The sequence below is a fragment of the Pseudonaja textilis genome, chromosome 18, assembly GCF_049901715.1.
Source record: "Pseudonaja textilis isolate UNSWEBS1 chromosome 18, rPseTex1.2, whole genome shotgun sequence".
Classification (NCBI taxonomy): Eukaryota; Metazoa; Chordata; class Lepidosauria; order Squamata; family Elapidae; genus Pseudonaja; species Pseudonaja textilis.
Genome location: NC_142007.1, coordinates 783,789 through 811,003, shown reverse-complemented (window position 1 = coordinate 811,003; position 27,215 = coordinate 783,789). Strand labels below are relative to the sequence as shown.

Below are 27,215 nucleotides of genomic sequence, written 5' to 3'. Positions count from 1 at the left end.
TGTTAAGCGAGTTTTGCCCCATTTTACGACCTTATTCGTCGCAGTGAATCACAGCCATTAAGTTAGTAACCCAGTTGTTAAGTGAATCTGGTTTCCCCAGAGACTTTGCTGGTTAGAAGTTTGCAAAATGGGGTCACGTGCCCTTCTGGGACAATGCAACCATCATAAGTACATGCCAGTTGCCAAGCCTCTGAATTTTGATCATGTAACCAATGTAAGTGTGAAAAATGGTCCTAAGTCACTTTTTTCAGTGTAACTTCAAATGGTCACTAAATGAATGGTTGTAAGTCCAGGACTACTTATAGTGACCTCTCCAACATTGGCCAATCTGTGCTCAGTAGTGCCAGCTGTGGAAAATTTGGGCCGTTTGCAATTTCTTCTTCTTCTCTTTTTCAGAATTTGCTCTTAAGATGGGGTTGAGCAGACCAGATGTTGGTTTAGAATTAAATCCCACCCTTCGCAGTTGGACGAGTAAAGTCGCCTGTATCGAATGGACAAAGAGCGGCATTTGAACAAAGAAATTTTAGATAAACAAAGGATGAAGAGAGAGAGAGAGAGAGAGAGATCCCGCATGGATCCGGGTTTGGGTTGAACGAATGGACATTTCGCAAAACGAGCCGCTGAGACAGACAGATCCCCAAAGGACGCGGAGGTCGGACAAATGGAAATTTGACAGAACGAGTGATCGAGAGGCAGAGATCCTGCGTGGATCCGGTGACGAGCACAGAAGATCCGCACACCAGGAGATACGACGCTCTGCGTCTCCCGCGGTCCCCTCCCGGCTCTGGGATCGAAACGGGAATCCCCCAAAGCGCGGAGAAGGGTTAATACTTCGCCATGTCTCCTTTTTTGAGAATGATCTGCCTTTGCCAGGGCGTCAGTTTGTTCTCGTCAAAGCCGAGAGTCTTTAGTTTTTCCGCCTGTTCTTTCTCTTTCTCCTCCTCGATCCGTCGCAGTTTTTCCTCCTCCCGTCTGTCGGAAAAGAAACGAGAGGAACAAACAAGGTTAAACAGAAAGAAAGATGCAGAACGAATGCTCCCAAGCATGGGATTTATTTTAGCAACGGCTGGAAAAAAAACAGGGTAAAGATTAGGAATATAAATTGCGTCATTAAGCAGATCAAACAATCCAGGCAACACCATGTTTATTAAGCACTAATTAAATGTAACAGTAGAAAATTAATAAAACTTTATTTAAAAAGAAAAAAAGAAATGAGAGGCCGGTAGAGTTAGCGACATGCCCAGTGCCCCCCAAATTCCCCAGTTTATTTATTTTTAATTTATTGTAATATATTGATAGGCAGATAGTCCTCGACTTACAACCATTTAGTGACCATTTGAAGTTACAATAGCACCGAAAAAAGGGACTTATATGACTGTTTTTCACACTTACGACCGTTGTAGTTATCCCCAGGCTCATGTGATCCAAATTGTGACACTTGGCAACTAACTGGTTCATATTTATGACGGTCGCGATGTCACGGAGTCCTCTTTTTACGACCTTCTGACAAGCAAATTCAATGGGGAAGCCAGATTCACTTAACAACCACGTTCCTAACTTAACAGTTGCATTGATTCGCTTAACAACAGGGGCAAGAAAAGTCATAACACGAGAAAACTCACTTAACAACTATCTCACTTAGCAACAGAAATTTTGGGCTCAATTGGGTGTATATGTGTGGTGTATGTGTGCATATATATATGGATATATAAATATAATGTATAATTCAATATATATTTGTGTGTGGGTCTATGGATATATAAATATAATATATAATTAAATGTTTGTGGTGCCTCTACAAGGTAACTCTGAACAGGTTTCGTTTTCTTCCTGCCCAGCAGTGATATTTTCCAACCCACGAGCACTCTTTCGTGTGGATCCACGTCGTTTCCAGCCCAAGGCTGCGCCTGATGGGTCCAGGGACTCAGATGCCTTAAGCAGAGGAAACGGGCACCCAAACCCAAACATTGAGCCGCGCCGTTGAGACTCACCGTTTTTGTAACCTAAGAAAGAAAGAAAGAAAGAAAGAAAGAAAGAAAGAAAGAAAGAAAGAAAAACCACAACAAACAGTTAGCTTCGAAAGGTAGACGTGCATTGTGCAATTTTACACCCTGCAGAACAGACTGATGGGTTTCGATGCTGTCACAAAATGCGGGATCAACAATCACAGACTTCTAGATTGTCCATGATCAGTCTAGGAAAAAGCACCAGAACACTGATGATGTAACCTAGTTGGGTCATAAGATGTCTGCAAGGAAACCATCAAGCTCAGAGGGGAGCAAGGAGCCCACAGTCTATCTCCTCTTCTTCCTCCTCCTCTTCCTCCTCCTCTTTCTCCTCCTCCTCCTCCTTTCTGCAAATCCCACTCCCTTCTAGTGCTGAGGATGTTACCTAGCTGGGTCATGAAATGTCTGCAAGAAACCCACCAAGCCCAGGGAGGACCAAGTTCAACCCCCCCGAGCTACAAATTCTTCTCTTCGATCGATTCTTACCTCTCTTCTTCCATCTTTTTCCGGAAAATATCCCTTCTCCAAGCTGGCATGCCAGCCAGGCGCGCCTCCTCTTCTCTTTCCTGGAAGACAAGGAAGGAAGGAGGATCAACACCCTTCCCCAAGCAGGAAGGTGTTGTGAAAGGAGGGAGGGGAGAACTGGAAAGGAAGAGGGAGGCAACCTTGCCGGAAATATGCAAGAACCCTTCAGTGAATGGAAAAGGGATGAAACGTTTTTTAAGTCCAGAGCAAATGATAAAGATTTGGAGGCGGTTCAGACAAACAGCTGCCTACTCTGCAGAAGTATAAAGGGGTGAAATTCATCCCAGTTAAGCCTGTTCTCTTATTATAACCAATCTCAATACAATACAGGTAATCCTTGACTTACAATCATTCGTTTACAATAGCTCTGGAAAAAAATGCCTTGCCATCCTTTTGCCGCATCCCCGTGCTCAAATTTGGGCATGGATTTACGACCATTGCAACCCTGCGGTTTCCCAGCCGGCTTCCGATAACTCAGCGGGGAAGCTGGATTCGCCTAACGGCCGTGGGATTCACTGAACCACGGCAGCTATTCACAGAACAGCCGTAGCATGCACACACAGACACAAAAAGTCGAAAAAAATGGAGTATAAATAATTTTCTTGGGGAGGCCGAGAGCGTGGGATTATTCTTATTTATCCGTAGTTCGTTCTTCTCTGAACATTTTCAGGGTGACTCTGAAATTAGGTGGATAGCTAATTATTTTGCACCAAGCGGGATCCCTTCCCAGCTGTGCCCATTCTGCAAAAGGAAAAGTCACTACAGCACCCAAAAAGCAACTGATGAGCATTTTTGCACACTTACGACCATGACCGCTTCTTCATGGTCGAAATTTCAGATGCCTTCTAACAAACCGTGGCTTTGCTTTAACAACTGTGGTGTTCGTTTAACAACCGCCGCGCAAAAAGGCCATAAAATCGGATTGATCCGTGAGCTGGGGAATTCTGGGAGTTGATTGTCCACCCCTCTTAAAATTGCCAAGGTTGTAAAACACTATTTTAAGGCAAGTTGGACTCCCCTTTCACTTAAAAAAAAAATACTTCAAATGTTAGGTACTTTTTAAAAACTTTGCTGTACAACGATCCAATAGAATGGCAAATTAAATTAAAATTCCCATTGGACATAAAGCTATCAATTTCACCGAGGTTCAAGGTTAGACCAAGAGGGATGCTCTTAAAATTCATTCACTTTTTATCCCTGAATAAAAAGATCTTTAAAATGTTGAGAATCCGTGCCACTAAAACTCACTTTCATTATTCACAGTCAAACATTAATTATTAGTTAATTAATCATTAATTAAGTTCACAGTCAAACATTAATTATTCAGATTATTTTTTAATGCGGTGTTTATCCTTTCAATTGTTGAATGGAGGCCAGGATAAAGATTTTCAAAGTCTAAACTAACACAGAGCGTAGAAAGGAGAATGCCCAGGTGCCTTTGAGTTCGTTTGTCTCTCTCTCTCTCTTTCGTGGCAATGACAAAAGATGCCCAGTTCCTTGCACACAATAAATTTTATTTCTTCAGACAACTAAAATAAAGACAAATTTCCATCAAAATGAAACCGGCTCTCCAATTTAATTGAGGTTGTTCCCCTATTTTTAGTAGTAAGTGACCATAGAAGAAAATAATTAGGAAATCTTGCATAATAACTCACACAAAAAAAGGAGCCATCGCACCCCTGCCAGGATAGCAGAACACACAACCAAATCACACAGTCAGGGGCAAAGAGATGTTAATTTGTCTCTTCGCATTAAAACTGTCGCAAAGTAAATTGTTTTAGCATCCTAGCACCTTCCTCTGGGGGTGTTGGGAAGAGAATTGATGGAACTATTATGGGAAGTATAATCAGTATTTCGGAAATTAATCACATTTACAGATCATCAACTCTAAAACCCTCTCGATTTGCTGCAAAATCACTTGGTACAACTCTGCCGTGACGTCTGAATGATGTTGCGTGGAGCACGTCGTCACGCAACCAACACGGATGAGGCACTGATGTCTTTGGCATCAGGGTGCACAAAACTTCAGTTTCTTACTCTGGGGAAAGTGTTCCGTATACACTCTGCACACCATGCCTTAATCCCACGTGTTGAATCTGCAAAACATAGCTAAGATACAATGGATCCTGCTTGGTTGAGGACTTAGTCTGTTGGACAACTGGCATAAATGGATTTATTTTAAAAAAACAAAACTAAAGCAGATATGGGGCCTGGTTTGGTTCTAAACACCCTCCCTGTCTGATTGTGCTTTTATCTGCTTCAAATTTTCTTGATTCCCAAATCGTGGGCCCCACCAATAACTAAGCGCTCTTGTACAGTACAACTTCTATTTGTTTTTCCTTCTACTCAGAGTTGGATAGCAAAGTGGATTCGCTTTTTTCACACTTGCACAGAGGTCCCACAGAGGTTTTGCCTGGGTGTGGCTATTGGCGTATGCAAGCCAAGGAGCACAATGCAAAGATGAAAAGTGAGTCCAGGCAGCGATGCCACTCTACGTATGCCTTGGAACTGTAGCGGTGTTCTTCGTTGATCTCAGAATTGGGTGCAGCGGATCTTGAGGGAACTCAACCGTGGTCCATTGCCTTGGTCCACCAAGACCAGCCGAAGTCCTAGCTAGGAGCACCTTACCTTCTTACAAATGTTATTGGGGAGTGTAGTGAATGTCACCTTCTGAAGGACCAGTTCTGAACAGGTCCGTGTTTAAGAAGCGATCTTCTGCAAAGATCTGACCCTCAGATGGCAAACATCTCCGCCTCCTTCTCTTTCCAAAATGAGAAGCTACGATCTATGTAGCGGCAAATGTCATCGCTGCTGAATTCTCCAAGCTCTGAAACAAGCTGGATGGAATTCTTCCTGCTCTTTAGAGCTGGGACAACAGCTAGCTCCTCTCCAACGGACACGGGCTCCTGTGTGCTACTGAGCAAGGACTGAGAAGATTCCTGGTGGGGGAGAGTAGGGGGAGAACGTAGGGTTTCGGCTGGGACATCCACACTGGGTGTGGTCCCGTGGTCCTTCGCCAGGTGGTCCCTGAAGAACCTCTGTTTGAGGTCCTCAAATCCATCCAGCCAATCCCGCTGCCCGGCCTCCACTTCCTCCATCACCACTTTGTGAAAGTGGCGGATGAGGTCCCAGCTGTGGCTGCCCAGGTGGTCAAACATCTCGTAGCAGAGCAGGTGGCGAAACTTGCGTTCCTCCCGGCTCATGTCCATCTCCAGCAGCTGGAAGTAACCGAGCAAGAAGAGGTCCAAAGTCAGGCTATCGTACTCCACAGGCGAGCCATCGACATGCGGCAAAAAATGTTGGGGCCAGTAGAAAATGTCAACGTGGCTCAGGCGGCGGATTTGTCTGGTGGGAACCTGGCTGATGATGCTTCTCCAGTGAGTGAGCAGCTTGCTCACCACCTGACGTTGCTTCATGAAGTACAAGAGTTGGTGGTCCTCGCTGGGTTTCGGCTCTGTGGCTGTCAGCGCAGACTGGTTGTACGCTTGGCCGTCTTCTTCCAAATCGAGACCCGCCATCTCCGCCATCCTCCTTGGCTGGACTGGCCTGCCCGAATCGGTGAAGGTCCATCTCTTCCAGTGTTCCAGGAAAAGGTAGACAATCCGTTCCTTGCGCAGGTCAATGTAGTCTTGGATGCAGCTCAGGTCCGTCTGCACCGGGAGGCTCCTGGTCATGTGGTCGGGGCTGAACATGGTTTCTGCGAAGGAGTCTCCTTTGGAGAACGGGCTGGGTCCCACCTCGTACAGAAGAGGCGCGTGGGACCGCTGGATGGGGGGTTCCAGACCAACGGTGGAGGCCTCCTCATCTTCCAGGACAGGGAACGTCTCCAGGCCCATGATGTAGTCTTCTTCCAAAATGGGCTCGCGTCCGAGAGTGAACGGGGCCGTTCCCACAGGCAGGGAACGCTTCCTTCTGTACACCCGGTTGGTGGCTTCGCTGATCTGCTGCGCTTGCACGTGGACTTCGTAGTTGGCCTTCAGGTTCTTTACGGACACCCCCCACTGCAGGATCTCCTTCTCCAGCTCCTCCCGGGTGCAGCTGAAGGACTGAGAACGGGCTATGTGGCTCGGGCCGTCTTTGAGCGCAGCGGAGACGAGCACCTGGGCGCCTTCGCTCTTCTGCGCCAACGCTTCGGAGGTCACCATTTCCGCCAGGCTGGTGGCTTTGCCGCCCAGCGTGGCCAGCAGGATGGACATGCTTTTCAAGAGAATAGAGATCTTGTTGCACCAGCCCGGGAGGTCCTCCGCCCGTCCATGCATGCACTTGGGGTTGACGGTGAAGTGTTCCTTCGCTAAGGCGGCCGAGACGGGCAGCAGCTGCTGGAGTTGCTGCTCGAGTTGTTCTAGTTCGGTCTCGACTTTCTGCACCTTGTGCACGACCTGAAGGTTCTGGATCTGCTTCTCGATACGGAGGAGGTCGTCTTCGGTCATCAGTTCCCCGAAAGGTCCCAAAATGGCGTTGTGAGCATGGGAATACCGCCAGCCTTCCTGGGGGTAGCAATGCCCAGGTCGTAGCTACGCAAGACAAAAAGAAAGCACAACCCAGAGGGCGAGGAGGGTCCCTCAGGACGGGCCACTACACCATCTGCGTTCTGCACCCCGTCTGTGCCTTACATGTTACTTCGTGGTGTAATGAGAACGGGGCGGTTGAGTAAAAACTCCCCGTGGCAAGACAAGCCATGGGAGGAAAACTGGAGGGCCGTATCGGGAGAGAAAGACCGATATTTTTCTGCTCGGGTGGACAGGCATGCGAGAGAATCGTGCAAGGACCCCGCGGCGTTGACGGCAGGCGCCGCAAGAAGCATCCACACGCTACACCACGAAGCGCTCATGTAAGGCATTTAATTCCTGCAGTATCTGGCAACAAGGAGTCAAAGAGAGCTCTTAGATGCACCGGTCGTTTATCTGGTGGGGAAAGATTTTTGTAAGTCGCCGAATATCTGTGGCGGACATTTTGACCACAACAACCGCTGTGCAGAGAGCCAGTCCTCGCTTGGCCCGTCGTGCAGGTTTAAATGAGCTTCGGAGTGGGTCACACCAGGTCAACGCGCACAGCCATGCAGAGAACATGCTGCAGCCCCACACGGAAAGTAGAGAGAAGTCAGAAGGAAGGACCCCACTTTCTCTAAGTTATGGGCTTGAGAAGGTCTGCAAAAGGCCTTTTGATTGTGAATCTCCATTCACGGTCTCACAGAGCTTGCCAACCAAGCACCAAGGACCCCTCAGTCCTCCTCCTCCTCCTCCCTGTAAATCCCAAGACTGATGATGTTACCTAGTTGGGTCATGAAACGTCTGCAAGAAAACAGCCAAGCTCAGAGAACACCAAGGACCCCTCAGTCCTCCTCCTTTTATTCTCCTCTTCCTTCTCCACTCTGTATACCTCACTCCCTTCAAACACTGATGACATTATCTAGTTGGGTCATGAGATGTCTGCAAGAAAACCGCCAAGCTCAGAGAACACCAAGGACCCCTCAGTCCTCCTCTTCCTCCTCCTTTCTGCAAACCCCTCTCCTTTCTAGCACTGATGACGTTCCCTACTTGGGTCACGAAACGTCTGCGAGAAAACAGCCACGCTCAGGGAGCACCAAGGACCCCACAGAACCAGCAAGGGACACCTGCACGCTAGAGGAATCCACAGTCTGGCCATGGAACCAACTGACCGTGACCTCCCGGACCCTCTGCTTGCCTTTTAAGACAAGACCTAGTTTTCTTGGGGTCCAGACTGAGGTTTCCAACACACCACAGAAATGGGACCACAGCACACCAGCACCCCATGCTGAGCAATCCCCGCCCTGCCCCGTGTCCAGCCCGTTTACCTTGTGCCTCTTCTCTTCCTCTTCCTGCACTTTTATCTGTAGCTTGCGCAGCATCACCTGTCGCTTCCACTCCGGGATGGGCTTCCCCTGCTCATCGTGCGTGGGGATCAGGGCCTCCAGGTCCCGGTGGCCGGTTGGGCTTCCGAAAGGCGTCATGGAACCGTTGACCTCCAGCTTGGGCGAGCCGGAAGCTGTGAACCCGGAAGCTTCCTCGGGGGTGGAGGGGGGCGTTGGCGTCCCCTCGGGGGATGAGGAACCTGTAGGGAACTCAACCTGTGGGGAAAACCAAGGCGAAGGTGGGAGGCGTCGCCAAAAGACAGGAACCACCCTAGCTTTTATCTTTAAAAGCAGTCCTCGCTTAGTGACTGAAGTTAGGACGGACCTGCCTCGGGGGAACTTATGACGTGGGTTGGAAGTTCTGATAGCTGCCCCCATTCCTCTTTGGGTAGTTAACGAAGTGGCTTTCTTTCCTTCTTTCTTTCTTATTTTCTTTCTTTCTTTCCTTCCTTCCTTTTTTCTTTTCTTTCTTTCTTTCCTTCCTTCCTTCCATTTTTCTTTTTTCTTTCTCTTATTGCCTTTCTTCTTTCCTTCCTTCCTTTTTCTTTCTTTCTGTCTCTTTCTTTCTTTCCTTCCTTCCTTCCTTCCTCTTTCTTTTTCCTTCCTCTTATTTCCTTTCTTTCTTTTTCTTCCTTCCTTCCTTTTTCTTTCTTCTTTCTCTTACTGTCTTTCTTTCCTTCCTTCCTTTCCTTCCTTCCTCTCATTCATTCATTCATTCATTCATACTTTTACGTGCCTTATTTTTACAAATAAGGTGGCAAATATAGCTAACGCCTTCCTGCCTTATCCACGGAATCCAAGTTACTTTGGACAGTCACTAAACGAAGGATTGTAAGTCAGGAATTGTTTGTCCTCCCGGCTCAAGGAAGAGAAATAAAAACTGGATAAAGAAGGAACCATTTCCCGGTTAGAACTTACATTGGTGCCGGCTTGGCCACAGCTGGAGAAGATGGTGGTGAATCCCTTACTTTGAGGGGTTGGCTTCAAACTCTTCCCGGCTTTGATTTCAGCAAGGAGCTCTGAATTGTCGGCCGCTGGGGACATCATGTTGAAGGATTTGGTGCCTGTGTGGGGCAGGAGGAGAGAGGGAAGCCATGGTTGGCATCGGGGCACCTTGGGAGGGCACGGGCGAAGGAAAAACGGGAGACAAACTGCAGGAAACCGGCCGTGCAATTCAAACTATTGTTTTCACTGCTTTCGAGTTGTTTTTGAAGATTGCAATTGCAATGTTTGTTTCTGAATGGTGAGTTGCCCTGAGTCGTTTGCTGAGATGGGCAGGTATAGCAATCAAATAAATAAAAATAGAATGAAATCATATAATATAATATAATAAATAAAATCAAATGTAAAATAAATAATGAATATAATAGAAAATTAGAATAGAATAGAATAGAATAGAATAGAATAGAATAGAATAGAATAGAATAGAATAGGAATAGGAATAGAATATAGAATAGAATAGAATGGAATGGAATGGAATAGAATAAAATAGAATAGAATAGCAGAGTTGGAAGGGACCTTGGAGGTCTTCTAGTCCAACCCCCTGCCTAGGCAGGAAACCTTACACCACTTTGGCTTTTCAGCAGCTGGGTTGGTTGTCCCAAGGACCACAGATATATTTTCCTAAAAATAATAACGCAGAATTTAAAAGTAAGGCATGACCAGTCCAGCTGGGAAGCAACGCGAACTGTTTTGCTTGGCACCTATGCAAATCAGAAACCTTGGTCTACATTGGGTCGATTCACGACCTGCAGGGAAGTTGGAAAAATCAACTGTCGGGGATGCAAAATTCAACAGAGAGTTCCCAGGAATTCAATTTCCATTTTGCAGCTGGACTTTGGGTCAGTCAATGGTACATTGTTTCCTGCCCGTGCAAGAGGGTTAGACTAGAAGACCTCCAAGGTCCCTGCCAACTCTATTCTGTTCTGTTCTAATTTCTATTCTCTTTTCTATTCTCTTTTCTCTTCTCTTCTGTACTAAGAGACTGGGAGAAAGGAAAGAAGGAAAATGAGAGAGGGAGAGAGAGAGAAAGTAAACAAGAAGGAAAGAGAAAGGAAGGAAGGAAGGAAAGTAATGAGAAAGGGAGAGAGAAAGTAAACAAGAAAAACAAGAAGGAAAGAAGGAAAGAGAAAGGAAGGAAGGAAAATAAATGAGAAAGGGAGAGAGAAAGTAAATGAGAAACAAGAAAGAAGGAAAAAAAGAGAAAAAAAGAAAAAGAAAGATATTTTAATGTGAGTTTTATACCTCAAATACACAGTAATTTTTCTGGTTTGGCCAACAAGCTGGGTTTTTTTTTTTCTCTGATTTTTGCTTGGACAAAAAGAGAAAATGGGGTGTGGGGAACCCCAGAAAAATGACTCAGCCAGTCTAGAAAAACCACAGCCATTTTCTCAGCTTTCTGTTCCTGGAAACCTCCTGCCCCCAAAACCAAATGACAGAAAACCAAACCTATCACCGCCCTAAACGTGAACCTCCAGAAAACACAAAAACCGAGCCTCTTTCTTAGGAGCAGTCTACCTGACAGGCCAAAAGACTTTGGGGCAGCATTTGACCCAGGGATGCTTGCAATGGTCGTAAGGGTGAGGACAGGTCGTAAGTCCCTTTTTTTTTTTTTCAGTGGCCGGCGTAACTTTTGAATGAAAAGTTGAAAAAGTTGCGGGTTGAGGACTTTGGGTGGCTGAATTTGCACCCAGGACCTCTTTAAGATAGCAGGAGGGGAATGCAAATTTTGAGGTCGGGGGGGGGGACGGGGGTTTTTTCCAAGACTTACTTCCGGTGGAGGAGGAAGACCTTCGCTGGCCAGTTGAGGGGGTGTGTGCTCCGCAGGCAGGGGGAGGGGGTGGGGGAGCAGCCCCTCGGGGAGGGGGAGGAGGGGAGGGGCCTCTCCGGTGGGCGTCTTCTCCGCCGCGCTTCCGTTGTGCACTTTCTCGCTGGAGAGAAGCGAAGCCTGGGGGGGCCGGGGGGGGGTCATGAAAACAAAAGATCAGCATCCGAAAAGGAGCCCCCCACCCAATATATATAAACTAGGGAGGGTCCCTCCTGAGGTGCTTCCCTTTTCCTTCTCAGGGCTCAGCTGCCTCTTATCTGATTATTGCCTAGTCTGTGTCTCCTCCTCCTCTCTCCCAAGGCCATTCCCATAGTCCACTGCAATATTTCTGCCCCCTCCTCTTTACAGCCCAAGAAACTAGGGAGGGTCCCTCCTGGGACGCTTCCCACGCTCCTTTTCCTCCTCCGATGCCTAGATTGCAGCTTCACCAGGTTGGAGATCTGGGATCCACTCCGGTTCTGCAGATTCTCCCAGGGCCCCCCTGTCCATGGTTCTAATCCCACCCACCCCCACAAAAAAATCTGGATTCTCACCTCCTCGCTGTGGGCCATCCTGGACGTTCTCTTGTTCTGTTCTCCGCCGCCGCCGCCGCTATCCAGACGTTTGTAATAATCCCCCGTGCTCGGCTGTTTGCTGAATCTTTTGGATCTCCTGCTGGGATCTGTCCTTTGCAGCTGTTGGCAGGTGAGCTAAAAAAATAATAATAATCAGCTTTGTTAAATTGGATCCCGGATGCCAGGAGGGAAACCAACCTTGGCAGTTGGCAAGATTTGCTTCAAATGACATTTTTTTGGGACACATTTTACATTTTCCTTCTTCCCTCTTTCTTTCTTTATTTCCTTATCTCCCTCTTTCTTCCTTCCTTCCTTCTTTCTTCACCTCCCTCCCTCTTCCTTCTTTCCTTCCTTCCTTCTTTCCCTCTTTCTTTCTTCACCTCCCTCCCTCTTCCTTCCTTCTTTCCTTCCTTCCTTCCTTCTTTCCTTCCTTCCTCTCTTTCCCTCTTTCTTTTCTTCACCTCCCTCCCTCTTCCTTCCTTCTTTCCTTCCTTCCTTCCCTCTTTCTTTCTTTCCCTACCTCCCTCTTTCTTCCTCCCTCTCTCTTTCTTTCTCTTTCTTTCCTCCCTGTCTTCCTCCCTTCCTTTCTTCCTGTCTTGTACTGTTTTCCTCTTTTTATCTTTTCATATTTTTCCTCCCTTCCTCGTTTTCTCCTCACCTTTCTGGAATTTATAATCCCTTGCCAAATCCCTCCCCACCTCCCCTTTCTCTCTCATCTCTCTTTCCCTCGATCTTTCTACAACTATGTGTAAAATGTTATGAGAGGAAAACTTGACAGCCTACCCTTTCCATTGCTAAATGAGACAGTTGTTAAGAGAGCTTTGTTCCATTTTGTGACCCTTTTTGGGCCCAGTTGTTAAGTGAATTGTGCCGTTGTTAAGTCAATGGGCTCCCCCATTTGCACGCAAAGCACGGAAAGTAGATTATTTATTTTTAAAAACTGCTTTTCAAAAACCCCCAAGTTCCATTTTTCCAGAACAAGGGGAAGGCTCCTCAACCGATAAACCCATTTTATAATGTCCTTTATTTGTGAATTATTTTTGCACTCAAACCCTTCCATTTTCGCCACCATGCACAACAACCCTGCCAGATCCGCCACGAAAATGTTTTTTTCTCTCTCGTTCTAATCCCAAACCAAGCTCTAAAAAAAAGTGCACATATGTATGTATGTATGTATGTATGTATTTTTCCTGGCTCGCTTCAGCTCTGTTTTCAAAAGTTTACAGCTCTTTTGCATCTCCGATCCTTCTCTTCTCACCTGGCCAAGCCAGAAAGAAATATATATATATATATATATATATTCTTAAAATAATAATAATAATAATTCTGCTTTTGCAGGTTTTCTTACCTGGGAAAGGAGAGCGACGTGCCCCTCTGGGTTTCTCTTCCAGCTGCCTTGAAAGCCACAAGACACCTGACACCTGCGGCACACCTGAGACAGGTGAGCTGGCCTCTCAGGTTACAGGGACCTTCGAGTCCATTAGCAACACCCTTCACTGCCCCCCCTCATGACATCACCTGGACAGGAGGACCAAAGGCAGCCCAGTGGGATATCTAGCACGCACCTGTCCATCCGTCGGCCGGTGCGTTGGTCTCTGCCAAGCCGTGGGAAAATCCCAAAGGATTTTCGCAGGAGGGGAATTCTGGATTTCCCACCCTCCCCACCCACCTCCCAAAGAAATCTGGGTTTGGATCCTGGGCGAATCTGGCTTGCACACCGGAGCAAAGTCCAGTTTCCTCACTCTGGCGTCGCGACGGCGAGAGCGTCGCGTGAGATAAGTCAAAATGCAAAGTCTGTGCCAAACTCCATTTATCCCTGGCGGAAAATAGGATGAAAGTTGAACAGGTGGCAAACAGTGTTGGACAGCCAGACCGAGGCAAGGCTGATTTCTTTTAATTTTTTATTTTTTAAAAAAGCAAGGATTTTCCTAGTTTAACACAATCAGAAAGTTGGAAAGGAACCTCCGAGGTCATCTAGACCAACCCACTGGAGACCCCCCTCCCATACCGTTCTGCAACATGGCTCTCTGGTCTGTTCTCAAAAACCTCCAGCAATGGAGCAGTCACAACTTCCGAAGGAAACCACTGATTAACCTGATCTGGCATTACAGAATCACAAGGTTGGAAGGGACCTTGGAGGTCATTTAGTCCAACCCGCTACTGAAGCAAGAGATCCATTCCAGACCAATGTTCTTTGCTTTTGTGAAACTCGGAGCTGTCCAACCTCAAGGCGGGACACCTCAAACGACATACAATTGTCTGTTTAGTGACGGCTTAGGAATCCACGGCACTGAAAACAAGGGAGTTACAGCCGTTATCCACACTTATGACCGTTCCAGGTCCAAAATTTAGACCCTTGGCCACTGACCCATAGTTACGATGGCTGTGGCGTCTCGGGTGGATCACGTGGTCCCCTTTTTGCAAGGTCAACGGGGAATTCTGATTCACTCAACAACGCCAACGTGGAAGACTCCCTTCACAAGGGTCTCGCTTAGCAACAGAAATGCCGGGCTCGGTTTTGGTCGTAAGCCGAGGTCATGTTTCTCAAACATGGCCGCTTGAAAACAAGGGCGGGTGGGGAAAACCTCCTCCAAGTCCCAGAATCCCCCTCCCGGGGCCTCTAAGCCCCTCCCACTCCACCCCTTACCTCCTGTTTGAGGGATTCGCTGTTGACGTGACGAAGGTTGTTTTTGGCTTGGACGTAAATCTCGGCGGTGTGCGGCATTTCGGGGCTCGGCGCCGGGTACCCCGGGGTGGGGGAGGCCCTTGGGGCGGGAGGGGGAGAAGGTGCCGGGAAACTGGGGGTGGGGCGGAGAGGTTTGGCCCCCCGGCTTTGCGGGGCCCGGGGCCAGATCTGGGTTTAGCATGTCCATGTAGGTCTGCATATCGGTGAGCGCCGTTTCGGGGACCCCTGGAACGAAAATGGGGGGAGAAATAAAATTGATATCCAACCGGTAGAGCAGCTTAGCAAACGGACTGTTCTGGTTGGATGGCGGGCTGTTGCTTCGAAGGCTGTTTTGGCCAGGTCTCCCCCAAGACCTGGTTCCTACAAGGCACTCTGCACATGCTCGTGGGAGCTCTTGCTATAAAACAAGCAGAGGCGATTTCCCAGAATGAGGCCAGTTGCTTTTCAATGGCATGAAGGCTGCTCTAAAGAGGTGCCGGGACGAGGACGCAGGAGACCCCGCCAACTTTTTCCCAACTGGGTGCCCTAGCTGGACTACAACACCCCTCGTTCCCAGCCTGCACCGGTAGAGCACCGGGGGTATCGGAGAAGCTTCGGAGGCAGGGAGAAAACATGATGTGCCAAACCGTTCCTTAAAAAGCAAGGTTGGCTCTTCCTGCGTCTTGTGAAGGGCGGAAGAAACTTTGGGAAACTGATGGGAAAGGGCACCACCCAGAGATTTACGTCGCGATGAGAATGGTCTTTGCGTATTATCCGGACGCGACATTGGTCGTGCCGGCCGCCGGATCTTGACAGCTGAGCATCGAAAGGTTTGGCTTACGCGGCTCTGCGTAATTCTGCTTCTCCCCCGTGCTGGATTGACTCGAGTGCGAGGAATCGTAGTTGGAGAAGATGCTGCTCGGAGACCCCGTTTCGAAGTGGGTCCGGGGGGCCGAGACGGTGGTGTGGGGCGAGGACAGGCCGGAATCCGGCTGCTTGAGTTCCGTGTCGGCCGAGGGGTCTCGGGACAATACCCGGTGTTCCACACTCTGTGGAGTAAACGAAGGGTTAAAGAAGAGGGAGGTGGCTTCACTCGAACCCAGAACCTCGTGGTTAAACTCATCCTGGACTTTCTGCCCCTCCCTCCTCCCCAATTTTCAGGAGAGGCTTCCTTCCTTCCTTCCTTCCTTCCTTCCTTCCTTCCTCCCTCCCTCCCTCCAACCTTCTTTCTGCCATGTATCTTTTCAACCTCAAAATCATAAAACCACAGAGCCGGAAGGGCCCCCGGAGGTCTTCTAGTCCAACCCCCTGCTCAAGCTAGACCATTTCAGACAAACGGTGGTCCGGCTTCTTCTTAAAAACCTCCAGGGATGCAGCATCCACAACCTCTGGAGGCAAACCGGATTGAAAGCAAGGACAGGACAGATGCCCACGAAATTGACACCTGTTTCCCCCCCCCCAAGTCACGCCTGCAGATCGCACCCCCTTAAAAGGGCACCCAACACCCAGGGGCCCCTCTTACATTGCCCATGATGCCGGTGGGGGGTGGGGGGCAGGGGCTTCTCCTTCCGTCGCAGCCCAAAGCTCAATCAACATCCAGCGTAAAATAACAGGCTTATTTGCCTCCCTGGGGGTTGCTCGACATCACAGCCAGCCCTGGCAGGATTTACACCCGGTGCCCAGGGTAACCAGCAGCTGGGGAATTCCCCCTGGCATTGGGGAGCTTTCAAAAAGCAAAATTCCTCCCCCACCCCCGAAACAAACGGGCCGGAAATAATGTGAAAAGAGTGGGGGTGCTGATTGCAAACACACACACACACCCCGTGCAAAAAATAAACTTAAATCAAATAAGAGGAGGACATTTTCATTGGTTGGGTTTTTAGGCGAGTCGGGATCGATGCCCGTGGTTTGCAAAGCATCATTTAGTGGTGGCAGGGAAGGAAGCCACAGCCGTGGCACGTACCACGAGGTCCTCGTAAGTGGCCAGGGCATCGGTGGCCTTGTTCCAGCTTCTGTGGAAGACCGGTGTTTTTTTAAAATTGTGGCGATAGTTATTTTTCTGGAGTTGTTTTAATGCAACAGGAGAAGCGAGGAGGAAAGAGACGGAGGGGGGAAAGAAAATAAAATAACAGGAGAAACGGAAAACAAATGGGAATGAAAAAATATGAAATAAATATGAACATAATAAAAAAAAGGAGGGAGAAATAAAAATACAACAGGGATGAGAAACGGGAGGGAAGGGAGAAGCCGAGCGGAGAGAGAGAGAAGGGAAAAATAATGAATAAGAGGAGAAAGTAAATCAACGAAGGAGACAGGACAAACAGGGAGAAGGACAAACAGGGGGAGGAAAAAAGAATAAGGGCAGAACATAAATAGAAAAGAAAGAAGAGCGGGAAGAAGAAAGGAAAGGGAGAGAAAGGAAGAAATGGAGGAGGGAGGGAAATGTTAACAATCGGTGCCATAACAGAAACAGAAAACTCATAAAAATAAAGACAAGAACAAAAAGATTGAAAGGCAATGCAACAAAACTGAAAATTAAATGGAAAACAGAGAAAAAATACAATAATGTAAATAGCATCTATCTGTCTATCTATCTATCTATCATCTATCTATCTATCTATCTATCTATCTATCATCTCTATCTATCTATTATCTATCTATCTATGTATTGTCTATCTATTATCTATTATCTATCTATCTATCTATCTATCTATCATCTATCTATCTATCTATCTATCTATCTATCTATTTATCTGTTATCTATCTATCTATCTAGACAATAGATGATAAATAAATATAGACATGATAGATAGAAAGATAGACAGATGATAGATAATAAATAAATATAGAGATGATAGATAAGATAGAAAGATTGATTGATTGATTTGCTGGATTCACTTAATGACCATGGCAAAAACAAGGTTATAAAATCAAGGGGGCCTCACTTAAAGACTGGAATGCTTAATATTTTTTTGCCCCGATTATGGTTGTAAGATGAGGACTAAGAACAGTGGCTCAAATCAGGGCATTGACGGACGGATGAAAGGATAAGTCCGAGGCAAGGTTGAACACCACTAGATGCCCCTTAGAAGCCCCGATATTCCTCCCAAGCCCCTTTCCATCCCCTCCCCCCTGTGGGTAAGACTAAGCCACCCTCCCCGCCACATCTCTGCACCATGTTTTCCACCGTCCGGAGGTACTTGGCGCACTGCGAGTGGCCGTTGTAGTCGGCAAGGTCCGCGGCAGTGTTGCCCTCCTGGTCGCGCAGGCTGAGGTCCACGCCGTTAACCACGAGGATCTGACAACACTGGGGGGGTGGTAGAGAGAGAAGAGGACATGGGTGAGCAGAAGGGGGAACTTGGGGGGGTTGGACTAGATGACCTCAGTGGTCTCCCTTTTCTCCCACTCATTCTAGGCATCTATATTTTGATTGAGATTCCTCCCACCGGGCAGCAGGTTGGGCTGGATGACCTCCGAGGACCCTCTCAAAAGCCTTCCGTTTTAGGCTTCCGTCTTTTAATTTGGGTTTAGAATCTAGAATTTCAGTTTAGATTGTGGTTCCCGGCGGGGTCGGACTAGGTGACCTCAGAGACCTTTCTCAACCCTTCCAGTTGTGTACATTTCAATTAGGATTCCTTCACCAGGCAGGGGGTTGGACTGGATGATCTCTCTGCCAGCTCACCTCCAGCTCCCCGTTCTCCGCCGCGTCGTGCAAAGGGGTTCCCCCCCACCGGTCCACCACAATCTCCCCGCCGTGTAAGAGCAGCCAACTCAGGACTTTGGCGTGGCCCCGACTGGCCGCGAAGTGCATCGGCGTGGCCCCGTCGTCGTCCTGCTCCGACAGGTGGACTTTGGTGAAACTCACCTGCGTAGCCAGCAGGATAAATTTAAAAAATTAAACAATAATCAATTAATCGAGAACCGGAGTCTCAGTGATGGTGGTGGTGGCCTTCCCCAGGCCCTCCTCGACTTACGACCACAAGGGAGCCGGAAATTTCCGCTGCTAAGCGAGATGTCAGTCGAGCGAGTCTCGCTCCCTTTTATAACGACCCTTCGTGCCACGGTTGGGAGGGGAATTGCTGCTGTGGTTAGCGACACGGTCGTTCAGCAAATCGGGCTTCTCTTCCCCCTCCCGGAAATGCTGCGACCGTCGTAAATATGAGACAGTGTCCAAGCTGTTCAAATTTTGATCACTGCGACCGTTGTAAATACGAGACAGCATCCAAGCTGTCTGAATTTTGATCACATGAACAGACGTAGGTTAAAAAGAACCCCTGTTCCTAAGTGGTTTTTTTTCCTGTGCTGTTGCATCACTAAACAAACGGACGTAAGTCGAGGACATGGGTCTGCATGTGAACGACAGCAAGAAAAGCTTTCTGCCTACCCCCCTCCCGCAGACACACATGTCAACTCAAAAATACTCCTTTGGTCTTTTTAGTGGCCAGCAGAAAGGGAGTGGGGAGAAAGCAGTGCATTCCTTAAATGCTCCAGATAATTGCTAGGCAGCCAAAGCTGTTGGCACGCAAGATTATTACCGGAGAGCGTGATGGATGGCTCTTGGCTATGAATGTGTCCCATTGGAGAATATACATCCAGGGGGTCGGGGGAAGACCAGGGTCAATGGGGAAATGAATGATGGGTCTCAGAGTCGGCTGCAACCAGGCAACGCCAACTGGGTCGCTCCTAATAAATCCATCTTTAAACTCTGAGAGATGCAGCTAGAGACTTGTGATTTGAATGGAGGTGGATGCCGGAAGCCTGACAAAACACACACACACACACACACACACACACACACACACACACGATGTCCCGCCCCCTTCCTTGCTCACCAGCCACACAATGACGGTGTTGTGGCCCATCTGGGCTGCGGCATGGAGGGGCGTCATGCCGTCGTTGGCGCGTAGGTGAGGGTCAGCCCCACACTCCTTGACCAAGTACTGGATGATCTCCAGGTGGCCCTCTTGGCAGGCTAAATACAGGGGGGTGGCACCGTTCTTGGTTTGGGCATTGACCGAACTGGAAAGAGAGAGAGAAAAAAAGAAATAGAAAAAAAATCAGATTTTTTTTTTTCCAGGATCAAACCGTGAAGGTGCTGGGTGGCGGGTTCGATTAGATGACCTACAAGGTCCCCTTCCAACTCGAATCTGTTGAAATCTGTTGAATAAGTTCCATTTTGGGGGGGCAAAGCGATTGAATCAACTACAGGGGGGAATCCTCGACCTACAACCAGCATTTCTGTCTCTAAGCGAGGCATATTTTTAAAGAAGTGACGTGTTGCCCCATTTAAAGACCCTTTTTTTGCCACCGTTGTTAAGGGAATCACGGGGCTCGGATGCCCTCTGCCTCCGGAAACGCCCCATGAAAAGCCTGTTTAATATTTCAAAAAGGCAACATAAGAAAAACTCAGCCGGGCTTTTTAATAATTGATTGGAGAAGCCGAGTTCTTTGCAACCTTATTCTCTTTCCATCTGCTCCTAAATGTTGAGTTGTCCTTGTTGTTGTTGTTCTTTTTCTCTTGCCTGCAACACACAAACACCGGACAAACAATCGCGTTGTGTGTGTCCCAAAACCAGTGCAAATTTCTCCTCCGTTAACTTCAGCCTCTCCAACGGAATAAATGATATTTATTCCGGCTGTTAATTAGAGATAGGGAAGGGCTTTCATTAGGGTGAATGGGCCCTTGAGGTTGTGGTTGTGATAGATACGGTAGAAAGATAGATAGATGAGAGAGAGAGAGAGAGAAAGAGAGAAAGAGAGAAAGAAAGAAGAAAGAAAGAAAGAAAGAAAGAAAGAAAGAAAGAAAGAAAGAAAGAAAGAAAGAAAGAAAGAAAGAAAGAAAGAAAGAAAGAAAGAAAGAAAGAATTGAACCATAATTTGTCCAGAATTGAATGGTATATACAAGGTTTCCTGCTCGGTCATAGAACGGGAGCCAAAACTCACTTAGGACCCGTCTCATTTACTGACAGGAAGTTTGGGGCGCAACTCATGGTCGTAACTCAAGGGCAGCTTGGAGAAGGCCGAGCTTCTCCCAGGCGCTTCCATCCTTCACTGCCCTGGACAGAGGGGTGGGCGTTCCAGGATTGGGGGGGAAGAGACCCCTCCCCCCCGGAAGCTGCAAAGGCAGCGATAATGGCTATCTGTGCTGCCTGGCGTCGCTTGGCGAGGCGGGCATCATCGTAAATCAGATCCCTCCAGGCAGCTGCTATTGTGCCAGGCTGCAGATTAGCTATAGGGACACAAAAAAAGGACACAGCGATAAAAAAGCAGGCAGGGACAATGGAACACCTGGTGGTCTCTTTCCTCCCTTGGCCCCCACCCCGATCCTGCCTGCCCCCCCTCCCCTCCGTGGAAGATTTTGAGCCAAAAAACCCACAAAAGATTATTTTTAAGGTGTAAAGGATGTGGTTATCAGGCCGGCCGGAAGGCAGAAAATGTGGCCAAAGGATGTTGAGAGTTGGAAAGGGCGCCTGGGAGGTCATTTAGTCTGACCCCGAAACCCAGGCATGTTTCCAGTGAGAGCCCAGGATGGCATGAGGTTTAGGAAGGGGTCTCTCGAAGAGCATCCAGTCCAGCCGCCTAAATGCTTGACGTATGAAGTGAAATCCCTGAGTTCTGCAATGCAGGTGGTCCTTGACTTATGACCGCCGCTGAGCGCCACATTTCTGAGGCTAAGGGAGGTAGTTTTGCACCCCTCCCCAATGTCACTACCTTCTGGCCCTGGTCGTTATCACCAAAGGGACGTAACTCCGGGATGCTGCAACCGTCACAAGACCATGCCAGTTCCCTCTGGATTTTGAGTCAGGGACCGCAAGGAGTGCTGCGACGGTCGTAAGTGTGAAAAGTGGTCCTATATTCAAGTCATCTAACTCAATCAATGGTCCTAACTCATCAAGGAGAGAAGCAACCTGAAATTAAGGAGGAATTTTACACAATATTACACAATACATTAAATTCGTAGAGTAAGCCAAGATGCGAAGGCGGTTTGTGTTCGCTAAACCTCCCTTGTATAAGCCACCATCCATGTTTCTTGGCAGCCTGGGAGGGATCCGGTTGCAATAACCAGTAACCGAGTCCGGGATCAAGCTGTCGTTTGTGTTGGGGGGTGGAAGTCCGCTGAAAGATCGTTCTTGCCTGGCTGTAAATCATTCATGCTGTTCCGTAACGAAGGCAGGCAAAACACAATATATGTTCTCGTATAATTATCTATCTATCTATTTATCTATCTATCTATCTATCATCTACCTATCTATCATCTTATCTATCATCTACCTACCTACATCTATCTATCTATCTATCTATCTATCTATCTATCTATCTATCTATCTATCTATCTATCTATCTATCATCTTATCTATCATCTATCTACCTACCTACATCTATCTATCTATCTATCTATCTATCTATCTATCTATCTATCTATTTGTCTGTCTGTCTTAAATAGTATTTATTTGAGGTCCGAACGAAGACGGGACCAGCCAACCCACGTCACCTGGATCTCTCTATCCTAAACTACCAAACAAGATAGGTTGACCTGCGGCAGAATGGCGTGCCAATACATTGGCTAATCCTATCAATGTCTTACAAATTCTTGCCGGATTTTGAACGGACGTAATCCTCAGATCTCCTGCGAGGAAAAGGGAGAGAAGCGAAAGATTGCAGATATTTCCCTTGCCATGAATTTAAAGACTTGTGGGGTCGATGCAGGAAGTCCTCGACTTAAGGCCACTTGTTCTTTAAAAAGTGGCTTAGGTCCTCGTAGTTACGACTGTTGCAGGGAACCGGTGTGTATTTACAATGGTTGCAACGTCCTGGGATCAGGTGATCCAAATTTGCGACCTTTTCAGAAGCAATGGGGAAGCTAGATTCATTTAACGACAGCAAGATTCCCTTAACAACGGAAGCCATTCCCTTAACCGTCACGGCCAAAAAGTCGTGGAATTAGAATTTTCGTGAGCGAAAAAGGAAGAAATGTTTTGAAAAGCTGTTTAGTGTATATATATATATATATATATATATATATATATATATATATATTCTCTCCCTCTCTCTCTCTCTCTCTTTCTCTTTCTCCTCTTTGTCAGGAGCGAAAACCAGGCGATTGTCCCCAAAATTAATTCTGCATTAACCAAGGCCTGGCTTAAATGATTATATTTCTGTTCGATGCAAAGTGGACTTTCCATGCTGCGAAGTTGGAAAGACACCCTGTGCTTTTGTTTTAAGTTGGTTTTGGGCTGGCAGGAATAACGTATCTTGCAGGTTTTTTAATTACCCTTCCGAGCCGCCTTCGCTCCGAGGGCTATTTGTGGCTGAACCGTGTTGGCTCGCCGTGGAAAATGAGATTAAAAACCCTCTAATCTGTCCCATACTGTGCGGTGCAGTTCAAAAGGATCCCGCTGACCTATTTTCCCAGCCGGAGTGATTTTATATTAGCTCTTTGGCCGGAGTTCAATTCTAAGTAAGGTATTCTTCAGCCGAGGCTGGGTGGGCTTTGGCTGGAAAAGCTATGGTGGTGATCTTTTTTCCAGGGCAGGGGTGGGGTAGGGTTGGGATAGACGACCTCTCGGGTCCCTTCCACCTCTGGCATTACGCTTCAAGGGTGGATTGAACTGGTTTTTTTTTAAAAAAGGTCTGGTTTGCAAAGGAATTCTCCCTCTTTTCATTCATATATATATATATATATATATATATATATATATATTCATTCTCAAGTTTTATATATGTGTGTGTGTGTGTGTGTGTGTGTGTGTATGTGTATGTGTGTCTGTCTGTGTGTCTGTCTGTGTGTCTGTCTGTGTGTGTCTATCTCTGTGTGTGTATGAATATATAATGGAAGCAGACAAGGAGGGAGGAGGGAGGAAAGGAGAGGATGAAAAAAAGAAAAAGAGGGAGGGGTAAGAAAGAGAAGGAAGGAAGGAAGGAAAGAGGAGAGAGGAATGGATGAGAAAGTAAAGGGAGGAAGGAGAGAAGAATGAAGGAAAGAGGGATGGGATGACAAACAAAGAGAAGGAAAGAAAAGAGGTAGAGAAAGGAAAAGAAAGGAAAGAGGGATGGATGGATGGATGAGAAAAGGGAAGGAAAAGGGAGGAAGGAAATAGAGAGAGGAAAGAAGGAAAGAGGGATGGATGAGAAAAGGGAGGGAGGGAGGGAAGTTGTGTGTCTCTCAAGCCACCCACATGACAGCTTACACACCCACCCAACGTGGCCAGAGAGCAACAACACACATCTCCACCCTTCTCAGGAAAATGGGGGCTCAAATTCCTCCCTCTCCTCCCTCAATCGGCCCCTCCCTGACTGTCCTCCCCCTTCCCTGCCCACCCAAATTTTGGCTGTCCTCCCCATCTGAGGAGCCTCCCCCCACACCCGCCTGGCACACAATCCCTTTGCATAACACCCGCAGACACAAAGGCCACTGTGTTATCAGCTTTTTGCAAAGCCCCATGGGCTACATTTCCATTGGGACTCCGAAGCCCACGCACCCTCCCTCCCTCCCTCCCTCCCTCCCCTGCCCATAAAGCTGTCAGAGATGCAGAAAACAAGCTGAACTAATAGGGAGACAAGCCAGGATGGGAGCAAAGCCAAGCCAGGATTGTGCCCGAGGCGCTTGTGACATCCTTTGCACAGCTGCGGCGGGAACGCCGAGAGACCTCGCATTCTGCACTGGAGACACTGAGGCACGGGGCCGGTCCTTGAGGCTGGGTGTAACCTCCCTTGACCAGCGATTAACATGGTTTGCAGAGCAACCGACCTGACCTAACTTACATGATGGTTAGCCTTAACTCTCTTTCGCCCGGTGAAAGTTGGAAACGCCCATGCCCGCCCACCCACCCACACATGCTCCATTCTGCGTCGGGAAAGTGGCGCCAACCTAGCGAGGCGGTCCCTTACCTGGGACAGTGTCCGAGGATGAGATGCAGGGAAGGAAGGTCTCCGTTGGTGGCAGCGTAGTGGACGGGCAGGGCCCCCGTCTCGGTGGGCACCAGAGGGTCGCTGCCCCCGAAGCGCAGGAGCCAGTCGGTGATGTCGTGGTGGCCGAAGCGGGCGGCCAGGTGCAGGACAGTGGCGCCCGAATGATCCGTGTCCTGTAAGAACGGACACGGCGAGGGCGTCACAACTCCGAGGCAGTTTGGCAAAGTTTGGGCCACGCACGACAAAGAAAGGAAAGGAAAGGAGGAAGGAGAGAGATAGGATACGGTTGCTGCTCCATCCGTTGGAAGGTTGCGTTCACACAACTTGTTAAACCCAGGTTAACAAGAAACGAGTCCCGGGTTTGCAGCAAACAGCTTTACACAATTTTGCAGGTCCTACAAAATGGGACTGGCTGGGCTCTCCCCACCAACTTACACACCAATTACCCAACCTCATTTTAGTTTAGTGTAAAGGGTTGTGTGAATGGAAGCCATCAAAACAAACTTGTTAGATTCAGGGAATGGCTCCCAAGGGAGTTTTAGCTAATCCTTTTTTGTTGTTTTCTGCAATTTGGAAGGCAAAGATTCATGGAAGTCAAAGGACGCAACAAAAGTAAAGTGAAGTGAAGTGAAGTGAAGTGAAGTGAAGTGAACTAAACTAAACTAAACTAAACTAAACTAAACTAAACTAAACTTTTTTAAAATAAAATTGAGCAAGAAAAATATGTTTAAAAACCTGAAGGGATAACTGGATTTCGACACCGCATTAAGAAGCAAAAGATGGTTAAAGATGGTTTGCCAATTCATTTCACCAATTTCACCAATTTTGTCCCGTTTCCAACAAGCAACGACTGGATTGATGAGACGCTCCAAGTTTTTTTAAAAAAAAGTCTTTAAAATGTTCGCTGGCTTAGCTCAGGCAATTCCCACTCTGCACATGCTCAGAGATAGTGTTCAATCTACGAACACACACAGGCCAATAATTTACCTTCTACAATATGCTACATTTTGGAGAGAGAGAAAAAAAATATATTCTTCATTCTTCTTTCTATCCGGAGCCAGAAAGTCGAGCTGGTCCCACGGGCTAGTTAAGCCACAAGGTGGGTCAAAGTGTTGTGAGAATGTGGGGCCGGGGGTCTTGGGAACGGGGTGACCCGTGACACGGCTCCTTCCAGTGGCAAACGTCTCAACTGGACCTCCGCCACGCCCCTTGCGATCAGAGTCGGGGTTGAGAGATTGTGTGAATCCAACACGGGGTCGGTTTCTCGCCCACCTTCGGGCAAGCTGGAGGGAGGCCAGAGGGGCGAGTGGGGAAGAAGCTCTACCTGTCCAGGTAGAGACCCCCAATTTCCCACTGTGGGGGACTGAAGCCGACGCGACCCCTCCCTTATCCCCGCCTCCCTGGCTGCCCTCTGCACGTGCTCAGAGGCTCACTTAGACCCAGGTGGGGCAGCCGCTGCAGGCAGGCCGTGTGGACAGAGGGACAAGAGAGGAAAAGACCCCCACCCACTCACTCGCTTGAGGTCGCCCGCGCCGCGATCCCGACCCTTCGCCTTGTTTCCTGCCCTCTGCACGATCTCAGAGGCTCACCTGAACCGAAACCGAACGGCCCCCACAGGTGGAAAGAAGGGGAACCGAGAAAGCGACCCCCCCACTTCCCTCTCTTGGGGTCCCCATCGGTCTGAAGTGCCCGTGCCGCGACCCTCCCCACCCCTCCTGCCTCTTCGCTTCCTCCCTGCCCTCTGTACGTGCTCAGAGGCTAACCTGGACTCGGGCCGGGCAGCCACCTCATGCAAGCCGGGTGGACAGAGTGGTGGTGGGGGGCAAGAAAGAGACCCCTCGTTTCCCGTCTTGGAGTCTCCAACAATCTGAAGCGCCCGCGCCGCGATCTCCTCGCGATCCTGCCCCGCGCTCCCCCCACCCCCCACCAAGCCGGCCCTCTGCCCATGCTCAGGGGCTCACCTGGACGCGGCAGCCGCCGGGCCCGAGCAGCCACTGCAGGCAGGCCAGGTGGCCAGTGGCGGCGGCGTCGTGGGCCGGGGTGGCCCCGTTGCGCGCCCGGCCCTGCGCGCCCAGCGCGGCATCCTCCACCAGGTAGCGCAAGCAGCGCAGTTTCCCGGCGCGGGCGGCGTGGTGCACGGGGGAGGCGCCCAGGGGGTCCCGGAGGGCGGCGGGGGGCAGCAGAGGGACCCCGCGGTCGGCCGGCGGAGGCAGCAGCGCCTTCAGCGCCTCCAGATCGCCCTGGCGAGCCGCTAGAAGGGCGCGCTCCCCGGCCATGGCGCTCGCCTGGCGCCCGGCCGGCTCTGCGGGAGCTTCGGCCGGAGGGAGGGCAAGGGGGGGCTCTGGCCCCACCCCTAGAGGGAGGCCCCGCCCTTCCTTGGCCGCAGGAGGTGGGGGTTCTCCCACCCCCGGCCCCTCCCTCCCCCTTTCTGCCTCCTCCGACTACTGGCGCAACCTCCGGGAGCTGTCCTTCAGCACCTGGGTGGCTCCTGGCCTCTGAGCATGGACAGAGTGCACCCCTTTCGGTAGCAGCTGGGCTGAAAAAAGGCTGGTTCCGAGGCTCCGCCTTTTTGGCCCACCTTCCTTGCACGGGGGTGTCCTTGCAGGAGGAGGTTTGGAGGGGAGGAGGAGTGAGGGAAAGTAGACCTAGCGGAGATGCAGGGCAGGATCGAAGGGGGAGGTGGAAAGGGATTCCAAGGAGCTGATGCCAGCCCATCTCTAAGGATGCTGGGGAGTTGTGATGCTGTCACACACACACACACACACACACACACAATCTCTTACCAGTCCTAACCCCAAAACCCCAATTCACAAAACTGGACATGAAGCGGAACTTAATCTAAGGCAACGTAACTTAA

The 27,215-nt window shown here is 48.9% G+C and overlaps 1 protein-coding gene across 1 annotated transcript; it reads right to left on the bottom strand.

Moving 5' to 3' along the window:
* Window positions 1-507: 507 nt before the first annotated feature.
* On the bottom strand, window positions 508-26,677 carry ESPN (espin). The gene is given in 16 exon segments (XM_087915173.1): window positions 508-972; window positions 1,992-2,003; window positions 2,493-2,572; window positions 8,347-8,619; window positions 9,322-9,467; window positions 11,174-11,302; window positions 11,305-11,350; window positions 11,764-11,919; window positions 14,432-14,594; window positions 14,596-14,715; window positions 15,308-15,498; window positions 17,625-17,756; window positions 18,132-18,314; window positions 19,282-19,468; window positions 24,338-24,531; window positions 26,320-26,677. Coding segments are annotated over 16 exon segments (2,475 nt in total). The 5' UTR covers window positions 26,635-26,677; the 3' UTR covers window positions 508-824.
* Between the last annotated feature and the right edge of the window lie 538 nt (window positions 26,678-27,215).